This window comes from Ochlerotatus camptorhynchus, unplaced genomic scaffold, assembly GCF_037179485.1.
Source record: "Ochlerotatus camptorhynchus isolate MF236.1 unplaced genomic scaffold, CSIRO-AGI_Acam_v1.1 ptg000274l, whole genome shotgun sequence".
NCBI classification, from domain to species: domain Eukaryota; kingdom Metazoa; phylum Arthropoda; class Insecta; order Diptera; family Culicidae; genus Ochlerotatus; species Ochlerotatus camptorhynchus.
In genome coordinates this window covers 4,088,724-4,109,576 of record NW_027040763.1, presented here as the reverse complement: position 1 = coordinate 4,109,576, position 20,853 = coordinate 4,088,724, and the positions used below count along the sequence as shown (strand labels likewise).

General features: G+C 36.8%; 5 protein-coding genes across 5 annotated transcripts in view; 2 read left to right on the top strand and 3 right to left on the bottom strand.

Annotated features, from left to right (window-relative positions):
• LOC135705731 (E3 ubiquitin ligase Rnf121) overlaps positions 1 to 20,853 on the bottom strand; it is a 598,717-nt gene that overhangs the window by 308,544 nt on the left and 269,320 nt on the right. The gene's annotated exons all lie outside the window — the stretch shown is intronic.
• Positions 5,581 to 6,178, bottom strand: LOC135705649 (ejaculatory bulb-specific protein 3-like). Its single transcript, XM_065227390.1, has 2 exons — positions 6,170 to 6,178; positions 5,581 to 6,103 (listed from the first exon to the last, which is right to left on the bottom strand). Exon 2 carries the CDS (start codon positions 6,082 to 6,084, stop codon positions 5,701 to 5,703), a length of 384 nt encoding a protein of 127 aa, XP_065083462.1. The 5' UTR covers positions 6,085 to 6,103; positions 6,170 to 6,178; the 3' UTR covers positions 5,581 to 5,700.
• On the top strand, positions 7,100 to 7,486 carry LOC135705650 (ejaculatory bulb-specific protein 3-like). Its single transcript, XM_065227391.1, has one exon. The coding sequence runs from the start codon at positions 7,103 to 7,105 to the stop codon at positions 7,484 to 7,486; it is 384 nt and encodes a 127-aa protein (XP_065083463.1). The 5' UTR covers positions 7,100 to 7,102.
• Positions 14,061 to 14,456, bottom strand: LOC135705645 (ejaculatory bulb-specific protein 3-like). Its single transcript, XM_065227386.1, has one exon. The coding sequence runs from the start codon at positions 14,454 to 14,456 to the stop codon at positions 14,061 to 14,063; it is 396 nt and encodes a 131-aa protein (XP_065083458.1).
• LOC135705646 (ejaculatory bulb-specific protein 3-like) lies at positions 15,175 to 15,567 on the top strand. Its single transcript, XM_065227387.1, has one exon. It carries the CDS (start codon positions 15,175 to 15,177, stop codon positions 15,565 to 15,567), a length of 393 nt encoding a protein of 130 aa, XP_065083459.1.

The window sequence follows — 20,853 nt, the reverse complement described above, 5'->3', positions numbered from 1 at the left end:
TTGAATCAATATATTGCTGATTGCATCTGAAACTGGACTGTCCCAAAAATGCAAAAAGTGTGATAAAAGTGCAGGTTTCCGTCGAATCGTTGTGATGTCTTCGGAGCACTTATTGCTTGCATCATAAAAAATAAGTGCACCGAAGACACCAAGACGATTAGACGTAAACTTGCAATTTTATCACACTTTTTAATAAGTGAAAACGCGCTTATTAGTCCAATTTGGTGTGAATCGTGCAATACATTGAACTCAATCGAGTAATACCCCGTTCACATTACAGCGTATATCACGTGATATACGCTGTCTTCCAATGAGCACTCATACATCTAGTTTTCACTGGAAATCCAATGTATGAGTGTTCATTGTAAGACAACCTTTATTACGTGATATAAGCTGTAATGTGAACGGGGTATAAGGGAGAATTAATTTGATGAAAATTCAGGCTACTTCGATCACTTTTCCCATATTTTCCTCAATGTTCTTCTTAACTCGATATCGTCCGTAACTTAGTGGTCCCTTCAATATAGAGTTAGGGAGAGTTGACCATATATCTCAACATTTTTGGAAAATACCCTAATGTTCAGGACTTTCATCTGGAATATTTAAAATTTCTGGCGGTCATATTGAATTAAGCCACAATTTCGGTTTGATCAGTCAGGCCTATTTTGCGAGTCCTGTGGCTTTCTCTCACTAGTGAGGTGACAAAAGTGACGTCGTGTGAGACTCTCCATTTAATTTGCATGGAGAGTTGTCACCTCATACAATGTGGCCTGAGTATTATTATTGGTTTTGCAGCTCGAGTCCGCATCGTGCTCTCTTGCCGTGCGGATCTATTTGCTTTTTGCTTAAGGAAGTGTTACTACTACCTAAAGCTACAACAAATTTAAACAGCACTTTTCAGTGCTCAACCTGTAAAATTTCTACCTTGTTCAACTCTTATTCCTCTTCGATCCTTGTTTGGACCCTACCCGAGGTAATCCTTCTTGGATATCGATTTGGAAAATTCCTCTTCGATCCTTCAGATTCTTATAGTAATCTGCTTGGAAGTCGATTTGGATAATAGCATAATCGCACTTTCCAGTGCTCAACCTGTAAAAATTTTCTACTTTGTTCAACTCCTCTTATTCCTCTTCGATCCTTGTTTGGACCCTACCCGAGGTAATCCTTCTTGGATATCGATTTGGAAAATTCCTCTTCGATCCTTCAGATTCTTATAGTAATCTGCTTGGAAGCCGATTTGGATAAAAAATTTACTGCCGCCATGGCGCCTAAACGCAAAAGAAAGGGGCAAACTCTTGACCCCCCTTCTGAAGAAATTAATTTGAGTAATCAATTTGATTTGCTCACGGATGATGAGAATGATCCATCATCCAAGAAAAATTCTAGTAAACTTTCCCGGCTTAATGCCAAGAAGGAAAAGATTCCCCCTATTGTGATAACCACTACCGATTTCCATGCTCTTCGCATGGAACTTTTGAATTTCGTGAAAGTTAAGTTTTCACTACAAATTGGACGTCGGGGTGAATGCCGTGTATTGGCTGAAACCTTGGACGGATTTAAATGTCTTCTCAAGTATCTTACTGAGAAGAAGCACAAATTTTTTACTTACGACACCAAAACTGAACGTGTGTTCAAGGTTGTCATGAAAGGACTGCCCAGTGGTGAATCCCTGGATCAGATCAAAGATGAACTGGCAAAATTACTTGGAGTTGTGCCACTCCAAGTAATCAAAATGAATATGAAATCCCGTCCTGGCGATTCGCGCAACGGGATTTCTAATGATTTTTATTTAGTTCACTTCAAGTCTAGTGAACTAAACAACCTTAAGGCCTTAGAAAAAGCTAGCCTTATGCTCCATGTCCGAGTGAAGTGGGAACACTTCAGGAAGACTGGAGGAAATTTCCAAAACCTCACTCAGTGCCGTAAGTGCCAGGGATGGGGTCACGGAACTAAAAATTGCTACATGCCAGCTAAATGCATGAATTGTGGTGATTCCTCTCACGCAAAGGACGACTGTCCTGTGAAGGAAGATCCTAATCAATTTAAATGTTCAAATTGTGGTGAAAACCACAAATCCAATTTTTGGGAATGTAAGACTCGCAAAGCGATCCTACAATCTCGTTCTAACCGACAGGTAGGAAACGCTCCACGTTTCCGACCAGGTACAAATTCCTCTGCTGTTAACAACGGTCAGCGAGGAACAAATTCTACATTCGTACCCTTAGGTACAAATATCACCCCTGCTTCAAATGTTTCATCTGTACCTACTCCCCTCGCTGCTAACAATGTTCAGCGAGTTAATGGAGCTACCTATGCTGCTATTGCAGCGGGTAGAAATCAAAATACTAACCAACGTTCTAACGGAAATTTTGACAATTTTGACTTAGGAAGCATTACTGCCCCTAAAATGGAATTTTTACAGAATTCATTAATTGACATGATTTCTGATATGCTTAAATCTAACTCCATGTTTGATGCTATTCAAACTGGAGTAAAATTTGCTAATAATATTGTCATGACTTTAAAATTCAGTAATGGATTTTAAAGCATTAAACATTTTAAATTGGAATGCTCGATCTCTTAAAGATAATGAAGACGAGCTATTTAATTTTTTGAGAGTTCATAACGTGCATATTGCCGTTATAACTGAAACGTTCCTTAAACCTGACCATAAGGTTAAGAAGGACGCAAATTACTTGATTTATAGAAATGATCGTCTTGATGGACCCTGTGGTGGCGTTGCCATCATTATTCATAGACGAATCAAGCATAAAATTCTTTCTTCATTTGAAACCAAAGTTTTTGAAACTTTGGGAGTTTCTGTTGAAACAAAATTTGGACAACTTACGTTTATAGCTGCCTATTTGCCATTCCAATGCGTAGGCCAGCAAAAGAATTTTCTCAAGGGTGACCTCCAGAAACTTACCCGTCATAGGTCTAAATTCTTCATTATTGGTGATTTTAATGCAAAACACCGCTCATGGAATAATGCTCAAAGCAATTCCAATGGTAATATTCTGTTTGATGATTGTTCTGCAGGTTATTACACTATTCAATATCCAAACAGCCCAACATGCTTTTCTTCTGCGAGAAATCCCTCAACTATTGATTTGGTCTTAACTGATTCATGTCAACTTTGTAGCCAATTGGTTACCCATGCTGACTTCGGTTCTGATCACCTTCCAGTAACTTTTGAAATATCTCAAGAAATAATTTCTAATCCCAACAGCTCTACTTTCAATTACCATAGGGCTGATTGGGAGCAATATCGAACATTTATGGAATATAACTTCGATCCAAACATTCCTTTGCAAACCAAAGATGAAATTAATTATGCTCTTGAATCTCTGACTACTTCTATAGTTGAAGCAAGAGCTGCCTCAGTACCAAAATGCGAGGTTAAATTCGATTCAATTATAATAGACGATGATCTTCAGCTCTTGATCCGTCTTAAAAATGTCCGTAGGAGACAATTTCAAAGAACACGCGATCCTGCCATGAAAGTTATCTGGCGGGATTTGCAAAAACAAATTAAAAAGCGATTCTCTGCCCTGAGGAACAAAACTTTTGAAAATAATGTTTCTAAATTAGACCCGAGTTCCAAACCCTTTTGGAAACTCACAAAAATTTTGAAAAAACCTCAAAAGCCAATTCCAGCGCTTAAAGAAGGTGGTAAAATTTTGATCACAAATTTGGAAAAAGCTCAGAAACTTGCTAAGCAATTCGAGAGTTCCCATAATTTCAGTTTGGGTCTTACTAGTCCTATTGAGAATCAGGTTGCTCGGGAGTATCTTAATATTTTCTCTCGGGAAAATATTTTTGATGATTCCTGGGGGACTGATTTGGACGAAGTAAGGTCTATAACTAAAAAATTTCAAAATATGAAAGCTCCAGGTGATGATGGAATTTTCTATATCCTCATCAAAAAACTCCCAGAGAGTACCTTGTCTTTCCTGGTAAAATTATTTAACAGATGTTTCCATTTGGCATACTTTCCTGATAAATGGAAAAATCCAAAAGTTGTTCCAATTTTGAAGCCGGATAAAAATCCAGCTGAAGCTTCTAGCTACCGTCCAATAAGTTTGCTTTCTTCAATAAGTAAACTTTTTGAAAAAATAATTTTGAATAGAATGATGCTTCACATCAATACGAACTCAATTTTTGCAGATGAGCAGTTTGGATTTCGCCATGGGCATTCAACTACTCATCAACTCTTGAGAGTTACCAATTTAATTCGTTCAAACAAATCTGAAGGCCACTCAACTGGAGTTGCTCTTCTAGACATAGAAAAAGCATTCGACAGTGTTTGGCATGAAGGTTTGATTGCTAAATTGAAAAAGTTTAATTTTCCACTTTACATCATGAAATTAGTTCAAAATTATTTAACTGACAGAACTCTGCAGGTAAATTATCAAAATTCCAAATCTAATCGACTACCTGTTAGAGCAGGAGTTCCTCAGGGTAGCATTCTTGGGCCTATATTGTATAACATTTTCACTTCGGACCTCCCTGATTTGCCTCAGGGTTGCCACAAATCTTTGTTCGCTGATGACACAGGCATTTCCGCTAAAGGAAGAAGTCTTCGTGTTATTTGCAGCAGACTTCAGAAAAGTTTAGATATTTTCTCTGCTTATTTACAAAAATGGAAGATTTCTCCCAACGCTTCCAAAACTCAACTTATAATATTTCCACACAAGCCTAGAGCTTCGTTTTTGAAACCTAGTAGTAGCCACATAGTCACTATGAACGGAGTTCCAATTTCCTAGTCAAACCAAGTGAAATATCTTGGATTAATACTTGACCATAAATTAACTTTTAAAGATCACATTGAGGGCATTCAAGCCAAATGTAACAAATATATAAAATGTTTGTATCCTCTTATTAACAGGAAATCCAAACTTTGCCTGACGAATAAACTTCTAATATTTAAACAAGTTTTTAGACCGGCCATGCTTTACGCTGTGCCAATATGGTCTAGTTGCTGCACTACCAGGAAAAAAGCACTTCAAAGGATTCAGAACAAAATTCTGAAGATGATTTTGAAGTTGCCTCCCTGGTACAGTACTACCGAAGTACATAGAATTTCGAATGTTGAGACTTTAGCACAAATGTCCAACAAAATAATTAATAATTTCCGGCAAAAATCGTTACAATCCTCAATTGCAACGATTAATTCCCTTTATACTTAGATAAGATTTAGTTTTAGTTTTTAGTTTTAAGATATCAATTGTTATACTGACATGCAGGTTTAAAAAACCTGTTTAAAATACTGAATTGCCAAGACAGGAACAATGTAAAAACACTTAGATATATATCATAACAATTAAGGCTGGTAAGTTACTGTTGTAACTGGAGCACCTAGGTTAAAAATGAAATGTAATTTATTTTGAATGTGGAACAAATAAAGAGTTAAAAAAAAAAAAAAAAAAAAAAAAAAAAAAAAAAAAAAAAAAAAAAAAAAATTGGTTTTGCAGCAGACACCAATCATACTGCATGATTTGTGCTATACATCAATTATTTCGAAATGTCTACACTAACGATGCAACGATCATAAAATAAAACAGAACGAATTCTTTTGGTATGTCTTTAATATTCTACTATGGCGACAACATTCAATCAAGATAACGGAGAACATCCAGATACATTGCCTTTTACAGTACACATCATCCAGCACACAGTTTTCACTAATCGAACCAACATTTACAGTTTGATTCCCTCCTTCTCGGCTTCGGCCAGGTATTGCTCGACGTACTTGTTCTCCGGATCGAAACGAGCCCGCAGAACCTTCCATTCTTCTGGGCGGTTTTCGGTCGCGTACTTGATGGCACGAGTCCCAGATTCACGCTGCTTCTGACTGCACTTGGCACAGTTCGTCTCCAGAGCTTCCGGCAGGACACGCTTTAGTTCATTGCCCTCGGGGGTGCATGGTCCGGCATCCGTCAGGCAGTTGTAGTAGTTCTTGAACAGACGATTCGATTGCAGGATCTCATCCAGGTTGATGTTGTCGAACTTGTTCGTGTACATGCTTTCGTCCTGGGCAGCAGCCACGGCGATCAGGGCCAGAGCGACGACGAAGAATTTCATGATTGCGAAAGGTTGAAGCCTAGATATACGAAACTGGGTTTGAAAATAAATTCTTTGAACAATACTTGAAACTAGATGCTCACACCTTACTAGATTGCAGGACAGATATGAACTATGCACTCTGCAGAAGCCACGGCAATATATATAGTCATACAAGTTTGGAACTATTCGGCTTGCCTCCTTTCCCTGGACACTGAGGCCAGTATACATGCAGTAACATCATTGTGGTGTATGTACCAATATGCTCACAATGGAGGTGGTGTTCGTTGCTGTCTACATAGGTGCCAATTTGGCGAATTTGATGGTTGTAGCCGGAGCCGGCACTGAGGAGAGGAGCTGCAAATTGAGTGTATTCATACGTCATAATGCTTGCCTATAACCGAAGAGTATCAATAAGTCAGGGTTTAAGCAGTTTAAGAAAAAAAAATGGAGTCAAATGTGCATTGCTTAAGTCTTGAAAGTTACTGATAATTGAATTTTAGACCGAAGATGTACTGATAGTTTTATCTCGAATTGCCCCGGTTCGCATCGCACATCGAAAATTACTTCATGGGCTTCCTACTTGCGGGTCAATTTTTCGCATCCATGCAATTATCTAGACACGTTTCGCAGCATCCAAATTGAACATTCGGCTCGGTTTAATGGTTTTGTGTTGGTTCCTTTGCGCATTCTCCAGCAGGGGTAGGTTTTTTCGCACATGTTGAACCATTAGCTCAAGGTCAACACTTTCGTTACGAACAATTGAATCACGCAATACGGAGTACACTAAGCAGTAGGTTGCTCATGGGGTTACATAGAATGGTGAGCATTGAAGGTGCGAAGGAAAACGTCTGTTTCAAGGAAGAAAGTCACTTGGCCAATTTGATGGTATATGATTATAAAAAGCTGAATCCGTGCCAGTGGAGAGCATAGTTCATTTTTGTCTTCCAAGCAAGGTACATACCTGATGCGTTTCTAGATGTGCGACGATTTCTAACAGATCACGATTACTTTCAGATCCCTAGTCAATTCCAGCAACATGAAGTGCTTTGTTGTCATTCTGGCCCTCATTGCCGTGGCTGCTGCCCAGGACGAAAGCATGTACACGACCAAGTTCGACAACATCAACCTGGACGAGATCCTGATGTCGGACCGTCTGTTCAAGAACTACTACAACTGCCTGACGGATGCCGGACCATGCACTCCCGAGGGCAACGAATTAAAGCGTGTGCTGCCGGAAGCTCTGGAGACGAACTGTGCCAAGTGCAGTCAGAAGCAACGTGATTCTGGAACTCGTGCCATCAAGTACGCGACCGAGAACCGCCCAGAAGAATTTAAGGTTCTGCGGGCTCGTTTTGATCCGGATAACAAGTACGTTGAGCAATACCTGGCCGAAGCCGAGAAGGAGGGAATCAAATTGTAAGTAATGGGATTTTCGATGTTGTGAATTAGAGCAGTTTTTTTGTTGTTGATGATAGTGCAAAACAGTAGAACAATAAAATGTTATTTGGCAAATATAATTTAGAGTACTGTGATTTATCTACTTTTGAGGCATAATTTTTAGATTTTGGTAAATCGGAGGGCTCTGGTTCCACTTGTTTTCCCAAGATTGAAATCAAAACCAGGATTTTTGTTTGATTTTGAGTCATCAGTATCCATGTACTGATCCAACAGAGCCATTGTTAATTCAAATGGTTCACGAAAACTGTCGTTTAGTATGCTCCCATGCAGAGTCTTTCTTATTACACTTGCTATTTCAAGAAGACATATCTTAAGAACCTTAATATTAGACTTGGATGCCATTGCGAATGATTGCGAAGTGTAATGCGACGGACGATACAAGTAGGATGGTTTTTAGATATTTTCCATACTTACAGTCAGTGTCTGTTTTTATCATTTACCATCGCACGAAAGGAATAGCACTTCAACCCAGTGTAGATGAATTGCGTTTGTTTTGATAATCTTCGTTATCACGTACGACTGAAATGAACAAATGAGTTCGTTATGCATCAGTGAATACGAATTTGTTGATATTCAACAGTGCTTGATTATGCAACCCGAAATTGTCAAAATCAGAAGCGATCCTCAAAAGCAAAATAATCAATTTTATTTTGGGTGAAACGATTATTTCGAATATTGTCGACCTAATACCTCGATATTGTCATGAACTCAGCATGAGGCAATAATTTCCCATCGATATGTGTGTAAAAACTAGCACGACACGTTCTTCAGTGCTATATTTGTGTAAAATGAAAACAATCATTTTGCAATGGATCCGAGATGAAGACTAATATTGACAACATCAGATGCGATAATGAACACTCAGTCACGAATGAAGAAAAACAAATGTTGACTTCCATACTCAGAGGTTACCTTGATCAAGAGGTTGTTGCTATGTTAAAATTCAAATTCATGCAGGTAGTTAATCTCTCTGGTAAAGGTTGGCTCAAGGGGTAAGTCACTCAGCACAGCTTGGGCACATCCATCGGCTTACCTTCGGCATAATCTCGTAGGCATTGGATTGTTATAAATAAAATAGGAGCTTTGCTGGACATTTTTCATTGAAATTGTTCACAGCATTACGTGCTGTTTGATATTCAGGAACATCCTCTAAACCAGCAGTTCACTTCTCGGTTCAAGAGTGGGCTCAAGAGAAAGAGGCATTAATCAGACCCCATTAGCACCCTTAATTCAAATAATGCTGCAATTCACACAAAACAAACTACAGAAGTCAAATTCATCATCCTCTATATTCGGTCTCTAACAATGTTCCCCACCGGTTCCAACTCTTTCCGGCCGCTGATAAACCGTTGCTTTTCACATCATGAAAGGCTAGGTTTCTGGACTGCCTTTGAGGGCATTATAAACCCCTAAAACGGACGTTTATTATAATATGAACACAAAACACCACAATTTTGCACACCCGCCACTTCCCGCATCATCCTCAATCCCATTTTTGCATGCGATTTCAAAGACAAAACATTCAAGGTGTTAGAAATACCGGGTTGCCGGGATGGGTATTTTACAAACAATCGCAGCTTACTCTATGACCGGCACTATCGGCACACCTGCGGCACATTGACAAAAAAGATGACCCAAGATTGGTGTGCGGAGTGACATACCCCTTGGGTTGGCTACATTTTCAGCTTAGTTGAGTGAAGAAGAAATGATTTTTATTAGCTCTGGTTCTACTTCTCTTTAATTTTTTTTCGGAATTCACATACTTTGAAAATCCATAACTCATGAACTAAGCATCGTTGAAAAAAACTGCTCTAGTGGAATGATAAGGAAATTATGTCTGCAATCCATAATTAATATAAACTTAACAAAAATTTCCATGATCATTCTCTTGGTGTAGGAAAATCTCAAAGAAAAACCGGGAAAACCATTTTCCGTGTGTTGAATTTTTTCAATAACTTTTCTCTTGCTGTTGTGTCTTGTGTGTCATAGAAAATCACAATATAAACAAGAAACGATAGTTTTCATAGCTTTCCTATAGCAGGTCGTTAGTTTTTCGGTCATACCTATCTAAAAAACAGTTAGAAATATCAGTCTGAAAAGTTCACCTGTAATAGATAAAACATGTTCAAGAATGAAAAAAAAATCATTGGAAAAAAATGCATTACCCTGACAATGATTAATCCTGATTTTCCTTGCAAATTTCCTCCACCGTAAAAATTGTCATGGAAGACCACGTGGACGTCCACCGGGAATTCTGGGAAAACCGGGAAACTCCCGGGAATTCAATGGTGCCACTTAGGAACATAGCCTGACAAACTTTGATGTTTTTGGGTGGATTGTTTGGATCGGGATAAGCTATACAAAACGTTTGGTTAAGGATGATGCTGGTAGGCTTATTCGAAAGCTCAAAACTAGCAACAATTTATCGTTTGTTGTAAGTTCCGGTTGGTGTATTTGTAGTTATGCCTTACCTAATTTGAATATAGTTTTTAAACGCATCATTTCTGTTTGCAAAAAACGGTGATAATCGTAAATCAAATGGTCGACTGTTAGACTATAGCTTAGTTTCAACATCGCAGCAGCTGCATCTTTAGATCCGTTAATTAAGAAGTTCAAGGGAAGTATTTCTCAAATAACAATCTAGTAATTGAGTGATCTGGCCTCTGGTAATCCTAGCAACAACTAAATTTGAAATTTTGAAGCAATACATTTCAAAAAGAAAAAAAAAGGGAAGAGGTTGTATCCAAGACACGACGGTAGATTTGACGTAGGATTACGAAGGGTAGTTTTGATGTCACAGCAAAAGTAGAGTATATATTAAATTGATTTCTTAACTCGTTATCAGTGAAAAATTTCGATAGGTTGAAATTCGGAAGCAATTTGAGAGTTCTGTTTGTGAGGTGCTCTGTCGAGGTCAATGTAGTACAAGCCAATCCTGGACGACATGTCTCTTACTCTTTACTTAACTCTTTCATCAGTCATTTGTGATCCTGAAAAGAACCGATGAGTTGAAAGCTTGGAAGTCAGTTTAGAACAATGCTGTAGAAATTTGTCCTCGATGTTCTTGGAGATGATAGTGTGGTGCGGAAATGAAATATGTATTAGGGAAAACACATCAATCACAGAATCACGACGATAAACTGAATCCGATCAGCGGTTGAGGGTAGCTTTGATAGCTAGCTGCTTGCGGGGATCCTTTCGTTGTGTACTGGAGAACACCACCACTCACCACACGCGGTTATTGAATGAACAGCGTTTGTGGAGACCGTATGGAATTCAATTTTGAAATCTGTGTTAAGGAATGCGTTTTTCGCAGGCAATCGGTGACCATTTTATTACCATAGCAACGCTTGCACATTTGTACATTTTCAATTGTGACATTTTGAAAAATGCACACGTAGAAATTATCGCCGACTTCGGTAATTTTTACCGAAATCTGAACACCCTAACTTTTCGGTAAAATTTATGCAATTCAATTCAATTGCTTTTCAGCTACTTTGAAACTAAATCTCCAATAAAATGACAAGATTTTATCATTCAAACAAGGTTGAACATGTTTTGATATTATTTTCAAATTCAATGAAGGTCAAAGTTTTACCGAACGTTCTGTTCTGATTTCGGTAAAATTTACCGAACACGGAAAAAAAATCTTTGTGTGTGATAAATCCTTTTAATTTTAACAGATTCGTAGAAAAATGTCCTATCGATTTGCGTATTCAGAATTAAAATCTATCATCTCTGGATCAAAATCAGACCACTTTGATGCCGTGACCGACTTTGGACTCTGAAATTGCACATTAATGTTGCCTTAAAAATATATGGTATAAATGACATCTGAAATGATGAAATAAAATGAAATGACATCCGATTGATGACTTTGAAAAATGTTCAAAAAATACTCTTTATCAAATGTATAGTAGTCCTGAAAAGGGCCATTCTGTCGTGATGGTTGAGTAACGCTGAGCTATTAGGGTGTTCAACGCTGATGAGGTTGACGAGCTGTATTTTGTTTGGAGCAAGGGTAATGCGCTTGGCATAAATGACCCACAGCGACTCACGAAGAAACTGATTTCGATCCATAGCGGTGCGGCTTCTTCCTCCTTCTATGGATGCTCATGTGGGCTCTGCAGCTCGCTGCTTGCGGGCTGCCTTTCGTTGTGTACTGGAGAACAGTGTTCAACGCCACACGCTGAAAGCACTGCTGCTGCTGACACCGATAAACGGACGCCACCAAACACGGTGATTGAATGAGCACCGTTCAGTAAGAACGCATCGAATACGATTTTCAAATCTGTGTTAGGGAAAGCGCTTTTTGCAGGTGATAATTTTGACCACCATTGTAACAGTTGGATATTTGTGTATTTTTCAATAGTGACCTTCAATAGACCTATTGAAAATTAATAAAGTGTTCATTTTAGCAGATTGGCAGCATATTGACAGAGTTATATGTGGTTAAAACCTGACCTCTTTTCGTAATGCGGTCAATTTTGGTTTTTTGAAATTGCAGCCCAATATGTTGCCGAAAGACGTAAAAAAAAAACTTTACTGTGTCTGTTGCTTTTTACTAAGATCTGAATCAGATAGAATGTGTAGTATGTATAGGATCATGCTGAATAATCTAACATCAAGTTATGAGGATAACATTCAAATACAAACATATCACTGCTCAAAAAATGTTTTTTTTTAATTTTATTAATTTTATGAATTTTTTTTTAATTTTATTAATATATTTATTTTATTAGTTTTATTAATTTTTTTAATGTTATTAATTTTATTTATTTAATTTATTTTATTAATTTTATTAATTTTATTAATTTTATTAATTTATTATTTAATTAATTTAATTAATTTTATAATTTTTATTACATCTATTAATTTTATTAATTTTATTAATTTTATTAATTTTATTAATTTTATTAATTTTATTTATTTTATTTATTTTATTTATTTTATTAATTTTATTAATTTTATTAATTTTATTTATTTATTGAATTTTATTAATTTTATTAATTTTATTATTTTATAATTTTAATAATTTTATTAATTTTATGAATTTTATTAAGTTGATTAATTTGATTCATTTTATTAATTTAATTAATTTTAATAATCTTATTTATTTTATTAATTTAATGAATTTTATTAATATTATTAATTTTATGAAATTTATCAATTTTATTAATTTTATTAATTTTATTAATTTTATTAGTTCTATCAATTTCATTACTTTTATTAATTTAATTAATTTCATTTAGATTCTCGTCTAATTTTTTTAATACATAAAATAAAAAAATAGAGTTGGAAAGCTATAGATTAACGCATAAAAATTGTATGCAGATTATATATTTATTTTTAAATAAAAAAATTGCCTTAGTTCCTCCCCTACTAGCTATCTCACTCTACTCTTGGGTGATTTTTTTTTCGGATTTCAAAAAACCTTCAACTTTGACGTTTTTGCGCCATTCCTAAATCATAGCACAAATTTAGGAACTTTTTCGAGACAATAAACATTCTGTATATGGTTGGTTTTGAAATTTCGAGGGTCGGTTTTGAAAATTCGAGGGTCACTTTTTTCCTATACATTATCATTGGCACCCATATAACCTTGCCAATTTTTTCAGACCGCAAAGAAAATTAAACTGTCAATACTTTGTTTTGTACTAATCACAGTCAATACTGTACAAATATTTGGTCAACCAACAGCCAAGATTTTTCATGAACTACATTTTGTATTTGTGTGCCATTATTGCTTTAAATTAAGGTTTACTTTAGACGTAGCTTGAAAATCATGTTTGAAATAATGTGAGTAATGTCAAAGCATTTTTATTTACCGGAAAATTTATCTTAAAACAGAGTTAATTTCGAAACATTTCCATTTTCAAATCACATTGTCCCTCAGGGATAGAGAACAAAACGAAGCACAGACGAGTACAGACATCTTTTTTTGCATGTCAAAAATAAAGAGACGTGCAATGAATGTGCTTATATTTGATTGTTTTAAAACATTGAGTGAAGTATAATATTGTGCCATGCTACGGAACTAACATCCAAAAATGTTGTTAAAGTTCACATCGATTTTGGAACTGTTTAAGGAAGATGCATAAATGACGAAGCATTTTAGGGTGACCAGCCATAGAGAAAAATACGCAACAATGGGAACGGGGACTTCATGAAATGCAAACAAATGTTAAACGTTTGTTTATGTTTGATACAGCACCAACTTGGTCACCCTCAAATGCTACGTCACTCGAGCATCTTCCCTTACAATAAAATTAGCTTATCTTGAGCTTATATCCCACAACATATAATGTCATCTTTCAATGTTGTTCTGTATTCCTACGTTGAAAATTATCGAAAAACTTATTTTGAACATGGGCACTAAACCTATTACAAACTTGTATCGTTCATCACGTTTAATATTTCTTTCATACATTCAAAATAACATGTGTCCCGTTTCAAAAATTAAATTTATTATTTTCCATATCAATACCAAACATTAGCAGTAACACATTATATCATTGCACAACACTGTAATCGATCTACAAATTCAGCGTGATTCCCTCTTTTTCGGCATCATTAACGTATTGATCGATGTATTTGTTCTCGGGATCGAAGCGAGCTCGCAGTGCCTTGAACTCGGTCGGTCGATTCTCACTCAGGTACTTGACGGCACGGACCCCAGCGCTGCGTTGCTTGTCACTGCACTTGGCACAGGCCGTCTCCAGAGCATCCGGCAGGACACGCTTCAGTTCGTTGCCTTCCGGTGTGCAACGGCCCTCGCCCAACAGGCACTGGAAGTAATTCTTGAACAGCCGATCTGACTTCAGGATCTCATCCACATCGATGCTGTCGAATTTGGAAGTATATTTTTCGGCTTCTTCCTGAGCCACGACGATGGTGACGAGCAGGGCCAGAGTAGCAACGAAGATCTTCATGGTGGATCACTGGGTTTTGATCTGTATTGAACGAGTTGAAACGCGATGCTTAACTATGCTCCGTTGGACATCTGACATAGGCTATATATAGCTGCCGCAAAATAGATTCTGTTGTCAAATCAGGATGCATTTTTCCATTAACAAATTTTCTTGAGTGGTAAATAATTTATTCATCCAGCGTCTTCCAATTACACCAATAGTAATAGCTCAGTAGATCAGCAGTGAAATGCTAGCTGTTTCCGTAGGTTATAGCAGTACAGCTAACTTATTATGTAATACAGCGAAGCAAACAACGAACAGTGAACAAAAGAAACAAAGATTTGAATCATCTTGAAATCGAATTATGCGTAAAGCATGGAATCATACGCACCGCGATGCATTCCATTATGCCAATCATTCAACTCGGATACTTTTGCTTTTCAACGTACGGGTTGATTACATACGCACAATTTTCGAGATATTGAACGTTCATGTTCATGTTCAAGTTCATGACAGCGATTTTTGGCAAGCCCACATTACGCTGAGCAATTATCAAATGCTGTGGCTGCACTATGCGTGTGTGTTAGGAAGTTCCGCAATCTAAAGTTTACTTCCGAAAATTCGTTCTTTGACCAGAACTATTGATCGCTATATATAGCTGAAGTCAGATGACTGACAAAGCATAGTCCAGCATTGCGTTTCAACTCGCTCAATACAGATCAACACCCAGTGATCCACCATGAAGGTCTTCGTCGTAGCTTTGGCCCTGATTGCCGTCGTCGTGGCCCAGGAAGAAGTCGTCAGATATACTACCAAATTCGACAACATCGATGTGGATGAGATCTTGAAGTCGGATCGCCTGTTCAAGAACTACTTCCAGTGCCTGTTGGACGAGGGCCGTTGCACACCGGAAGGCAACGAACTGAAGCGAGTCCTACCGGATGCCCTGGAGACGGCCTGCTCCAAGTGCAGTGACAAACAACGTAGCGCCGGAGTCCGTGCCGTCAAGTACCTGAGCGAGAATCGACCGACTGAGTTCAAGGCACTGCGAGCTCGCTTCGATCCCGAGAACAAGTACATCGATCAGTACGTTAAGGATGCCGAAAAGGAGGGAATCACGCTGAATGTTTAGATCAATGTGTGTGTTGTGCAATGTTATACGGTGTAGCCACCGTTGTTTGATTTTGGTTTTGAAATAATACATTTAGGTGTTGAAATCCGGAAAATATGACTCATCAAGTTGGCATGTAATGAAAGAAAACAAAAGTGAGTGACATTGAAAAATGATTTATCTGAGTAATTTCTTTTGAATTTTTTTGAAGAATTACCCAGAAGGGCTTGTATATGAGGACAGGCCCAAAGTAGTGGATAGAGAACATGCCACTCACGTCAATGATCACGAGTTCAAATCCCAAATCTGGACAAGTAGCCAATTCGGGCAAGTAATGTCTATTGAATAATGGAGTTTCGTGTTCAGACTGATTTTAAAGAAAAGGTTTGAATCGTCATAATAAATCCAGTTATATTGATGTTTGAGATCTGGAGCATTAGGAAGGCTAAAATCAATCTTATTGAAACGTCAATTTGTCTGCTGTTGTAATATCAAAAATAAAATTGAATTTTTGACTCGATCTTCTCCGATTTACATGAAACTTTGCAGAAGTGTTTGTAATGTACAACCATCTACATTTCTGCTAGAATTCAGTACTTTTGAGTCTAGCAAAGTTCTTCAAAATGGCATAACCCGAAAACGTCTTTTCTAATCGAAATGACGTCTGTCTTTACTGAAAGTCTGGATTATCCTGATGTTCTTAGAGGTTTCTTGAAATAATTGGAACATACCTGAAGATAGCGGAGCTTCATTGAAGTTCGTGAAACTTCTCTAAAGTTCCCACAATTTTTCTCCAGATCTTTAGACTTCGATGAAGTTTTTTGGATTTCGATGAGGGTTTTTGGATTTCCCTGAAGTTCTCTGGATATCACTGAAGATCTCAGAATTTCTTGAAGTTTCTCACATATATTTCCTGAAGCTTATTGAACCGCTCTAAAGTTCTCAAAGCTTCCCTGACATTCCCAGTTTTTCAGAAGTTCTCGTAACTTCCCTTCTTTGCCCACAACATGTTCGTGAAACTTGCTCGGATCATTTCAACACCCGAGTAGCACACTTTCACCAAAATAAGTTACAGCAACTTGTTTATGACTGAAATAAGTCGTATATAAGTTTCTACAATTGATTTGTAACAAGCGTGCTACTAGGGCAGTTCCCGCAAATTTCCTGAAATTTACGCAATTTTTCTGAAGATATTCATGAAACTGCCCAGAAATTATTTGAACTTCCTGAAGAATACTAAACTTCGAAGATGGCCCCTGTGTAGTAAGGTAGCTTCCATACCTCTCACGTCAAACTCACGAGATAAAACTTCATCCCCGGACAAGTCATGAGTGATCCAAATGTGTTAAAGTGACTGTCAAAACAAACTCTAAGCTTTTCTTAAGTACTGTGGGTTTCCATTAATTTATCAAAACTTCTGTGAAATTTCTGAATTTTTTTTTTGAAGTTCTCTGGACTTATTTGATTTTGTCAGAACTTCTTGAAAGTTTGAGCTATTTTCCTGAAATTAATAGAAATGCCTTAAGGCCATAACGAACTCGAAGTTTTCAGATCGTCCCTGAAGCTTCACAATATTTGCAATATTCATGGAACTGCGAAAAAGCACGTAGCTATCATTGACGTCTATAAAGTCTCTTATTCTTCTGAAGTTAATGAAATCGCCCTGAATCTATCAGAACTTACCCTTAACGATCTTTTTAAAGTCCTCAGAAGTTTTGAATGGTCTTGAAGTTCTGAATGGTCTTGAAGTTCTCGGAGTCACACTGAATTTTAAGGAAATTCCTTGAAGTATTTGAAACATCCATGCAGTTCGCAGAACGTCTTGAAGGTTCCCAACATATTTCTTAAATTAATAGAACATCCACAGTTATTAACATCTGCTTGAAATTTCTTTAAGATCTCGCATTTTATCTGAATTTTTTAAAATAGCTCAACATTTGTTTGGAAGTCCCCTACAGTTCCCACAATTTTTCTGATATTCATGGAACTTTCCGAAAGTTCTTAAAACTGCTCCGGAGATCTTTGACCTTTCTTTAAGGTCTTGCATCATTTTCATTGATCACCTAAAAAGCGCAAATCTAACCTGGATGAGGGCAGATTTTTTTCCATGCTGTATGTTTCCTGCGTAATTTTGCTATTACATTAAGTTTTCCAATAAAAATAAGAACACAGTGTTGCAAAATTCAAAAATAATTAATGCAGTTTTCATGTGTCCTACGGTAGGTTATTAGCGAAGACAACATATCAAGAAGACTGGCAACTTTGTCTGAATCTGAGCGACAGACACAGAAGGTGGAAGCAACGCATAGAAAAATGAGCAAATACACAAACCTTTCTTCTGAGGATGGAACCTTTGCTATCCAATTCGTTCGAAGTATTAACCTTTGAGTGGTAGATGACGCACGCTATGTCTGAAGGCACTTTTTTGCAACATTCATGTACCTCAGATTTTTCTGCACAGGATGTTAGTATTGATTCTAACAATCAAATCTGTGATGGTTTTAAAATATTTCATCTTGTGTTTTTTGAGAACAAGTGTTTTGAAGTTTACAAAGCTGATTATGAAGGCGTATATGGACTATTGACTATACAAAAGCATACAAATGCAGTCAAATAAGGTTCAAAAGTTGATTGCAATAATCCAAATGGCATTAAAGAAGTTTTTTTTGACTCCCAAGTAAGATCCATATTGATTTTGTCGACTTTGTGATAAATCAATTAATATTTGTTCGTAGCACAATATCTTGTCTAATTTCTCTTCCCTCATAATAGTAAAAGAGAAAAAAGTGAGCAGGACAGTCCGAGACAGCCACGTAATCATAATAGGCGTTGATTTTCGTCCTATTTCGAGTGTTTTTTTTTTCTATGGATGTATCGTGTCGAAAATCTGGAAAAATTAAAAAATCTCATGAACAAAATAGATAGCTCGCTTGTCGTGCTTCGAAAAGCGACAATCATTGAAAGATTTTTACCGGAGTTAAATAAAGGAGATAGTAGGTATCCGAAAGTTTTGTGTCTTGTACTCAGCAGCTGACGAAGGTGGCATTTACCACTAAATCATCTTGAGGGGCGAAAAATTTTCTTGGATTTTTAAAAATAAATAGATATGTTTGACTCAACGGCGAGATCGAAAATAAATTCTAGCAACCATGACGATATTTTTTTAAAATCGTTTAACCGATAATGCCGATAATACAGGAATGAAACTCACATGAGGTTAGTTACTCTTGCCCAGTGAGTTTAGGTAGCCCTCACCTTGAATTACTACAGAGTTGCTAGAGCTTCATTGCAGTTCCCATATTTTGACCATGGAAATTTTCAGGAAGGTTCAGCGACCTTCTAGGAACTTCTGCGAGCTATAGGGAACTGTGATGAATTTTAGGAAAGTACTGCAAACTTTAAATAATTTCCTCCAATAAACCAGAGAAATCCAAAAACTTTCAGATAAGTTCATTGAACTTCAGGGAAGTTCTACAAACTTAAGGGAAGTTCTACAAACTTCAAGAAAATTATTAAAACTTTAAAGATGTGCTTCGATCTTCAGAGAAGCTCTATAAACATCAGGAAAATTCTGCCGACCTTAGGGACGTTTTGTGAGCTTCTGGGGAGTTCAATGTCGTTCTGTTAAGTTCTACGAACTTCAAGAGAGTTCTGTGAACTATAGCAACATTATATGAATTTCAATGATGCTCTGCAAAAAGTTCTTTAAACGTGAAGAAATTTTGGCAAACTTTAGGATGGTATGTGAACCACAGGGGAAATTTAATAACATTACCCGAGTAGCACACTTTCATCACAATAAGTTACAGCAACTTGTTTATGACTGAAATAAGTCGTGTATAAGTTTCTACAATTGATTTGTGACAAGCGTGCTACTAGGGTAGGAAAGTACTGTGAACTTTAAGAAATATCTGAGAATTTCAGGAAAAAAAGCCAAACTCAGAGACGGTCAAAGAACATCAAGAAAGTTCGAAAATATTCATCGGAGTTCAAGGAAATCAAGGAAAAACAGGGCTTTGAATTTGAATGTAACTTCTATAAGCTGTTTCATCGGGTCATTGCTTGAACAACAACTTCTACTCTATGTCTTAGAAAACAGGTATAGTAGAAATAATTTCTTGTGATATCTCTTTCTCTTTTACGCTTCCCTTATGAAATGTGATCGAGGGCATGAGCAGGGTAAAAATGAGAGTTCGCCACACAAACAAATATCGTGAATACGACTCACGCATGTTACATTGCCGTTTACCGGTATAGAAAAGGGAGCAGTTTATGAAAATTGAGGTTCACAAATATCCAAGAAGTTCAAACCAAACACAACAGTCAAAGATGTGCGGGTTTGTAGATATTTGTTAGAAAAAATCACAGCAGAAAAAAAAAGAAATTCATGAAAATTTGCAAATTATGTCTGACGCAGCATTCTCCTACAAAACGTCCTGCATGTAGTGAAAACCACTTTGTAGTCAAAAGCAGACAAAAAACTAGCCGAGGTTATTTTTGTAAGCGTCACAGGAAGACCAGGAATCAATGTTTTTCAATATAAAATCCCAATTTTTTAATAAAATTTTTTACACGAGATTTAAATTACCTTTCAATTAATATTTTGATCTTTGATATCAGCCCAACAGTTCAAAAGTTATACATTAAAAAAGAGGCATTTAAAAAATAAAATAAAAAATAAACGATTTTTTGGACTACACTAACGTTGACACAAAATAAAATAAAAATATTTTTCGATAAGGAATAAAATAACAATTTTTAACCAAATTCTAAGAACCACTATATCGTTTTGCAATGGAATGGCTGAATAATAGTAAATTTAGAGACTACACAATTGTTTAATTATTTGATTAATTTAAACATTATGGGATCATGACATTACTTTACCAGTATTTTGACAACTTTAGTCCCATTTTGAATCATTTTCAGCTGAATTTGTTTCGATCCGTAACAGTTTTGTATCATCAATAGTTCGTATACGCCTTTGTAAACGACTAAGTATACTTCAAAACACTTTTTCTCTAAAAACCCAAGATGAAATATTTTAAAACCATCACAGATTTGATTGTTAGGATCAATGCTAACATCACAGACAAACAGACATAACACATTGAATATTTCTCACTGTAAAACATCGTCACTAAAACATTACCGCCATCTGTTGAGTACACTGTGGTGGGCACTACGCAGAACGGATGGCGGTAGTGTGTAAACGTCAAACGCAAGGGAATCGACTATGAGCGCCACAGGTGGCGGTGCTACCAACTACTATACTTTTAAATTGTCCGTTAAATGCATGTCGATGAA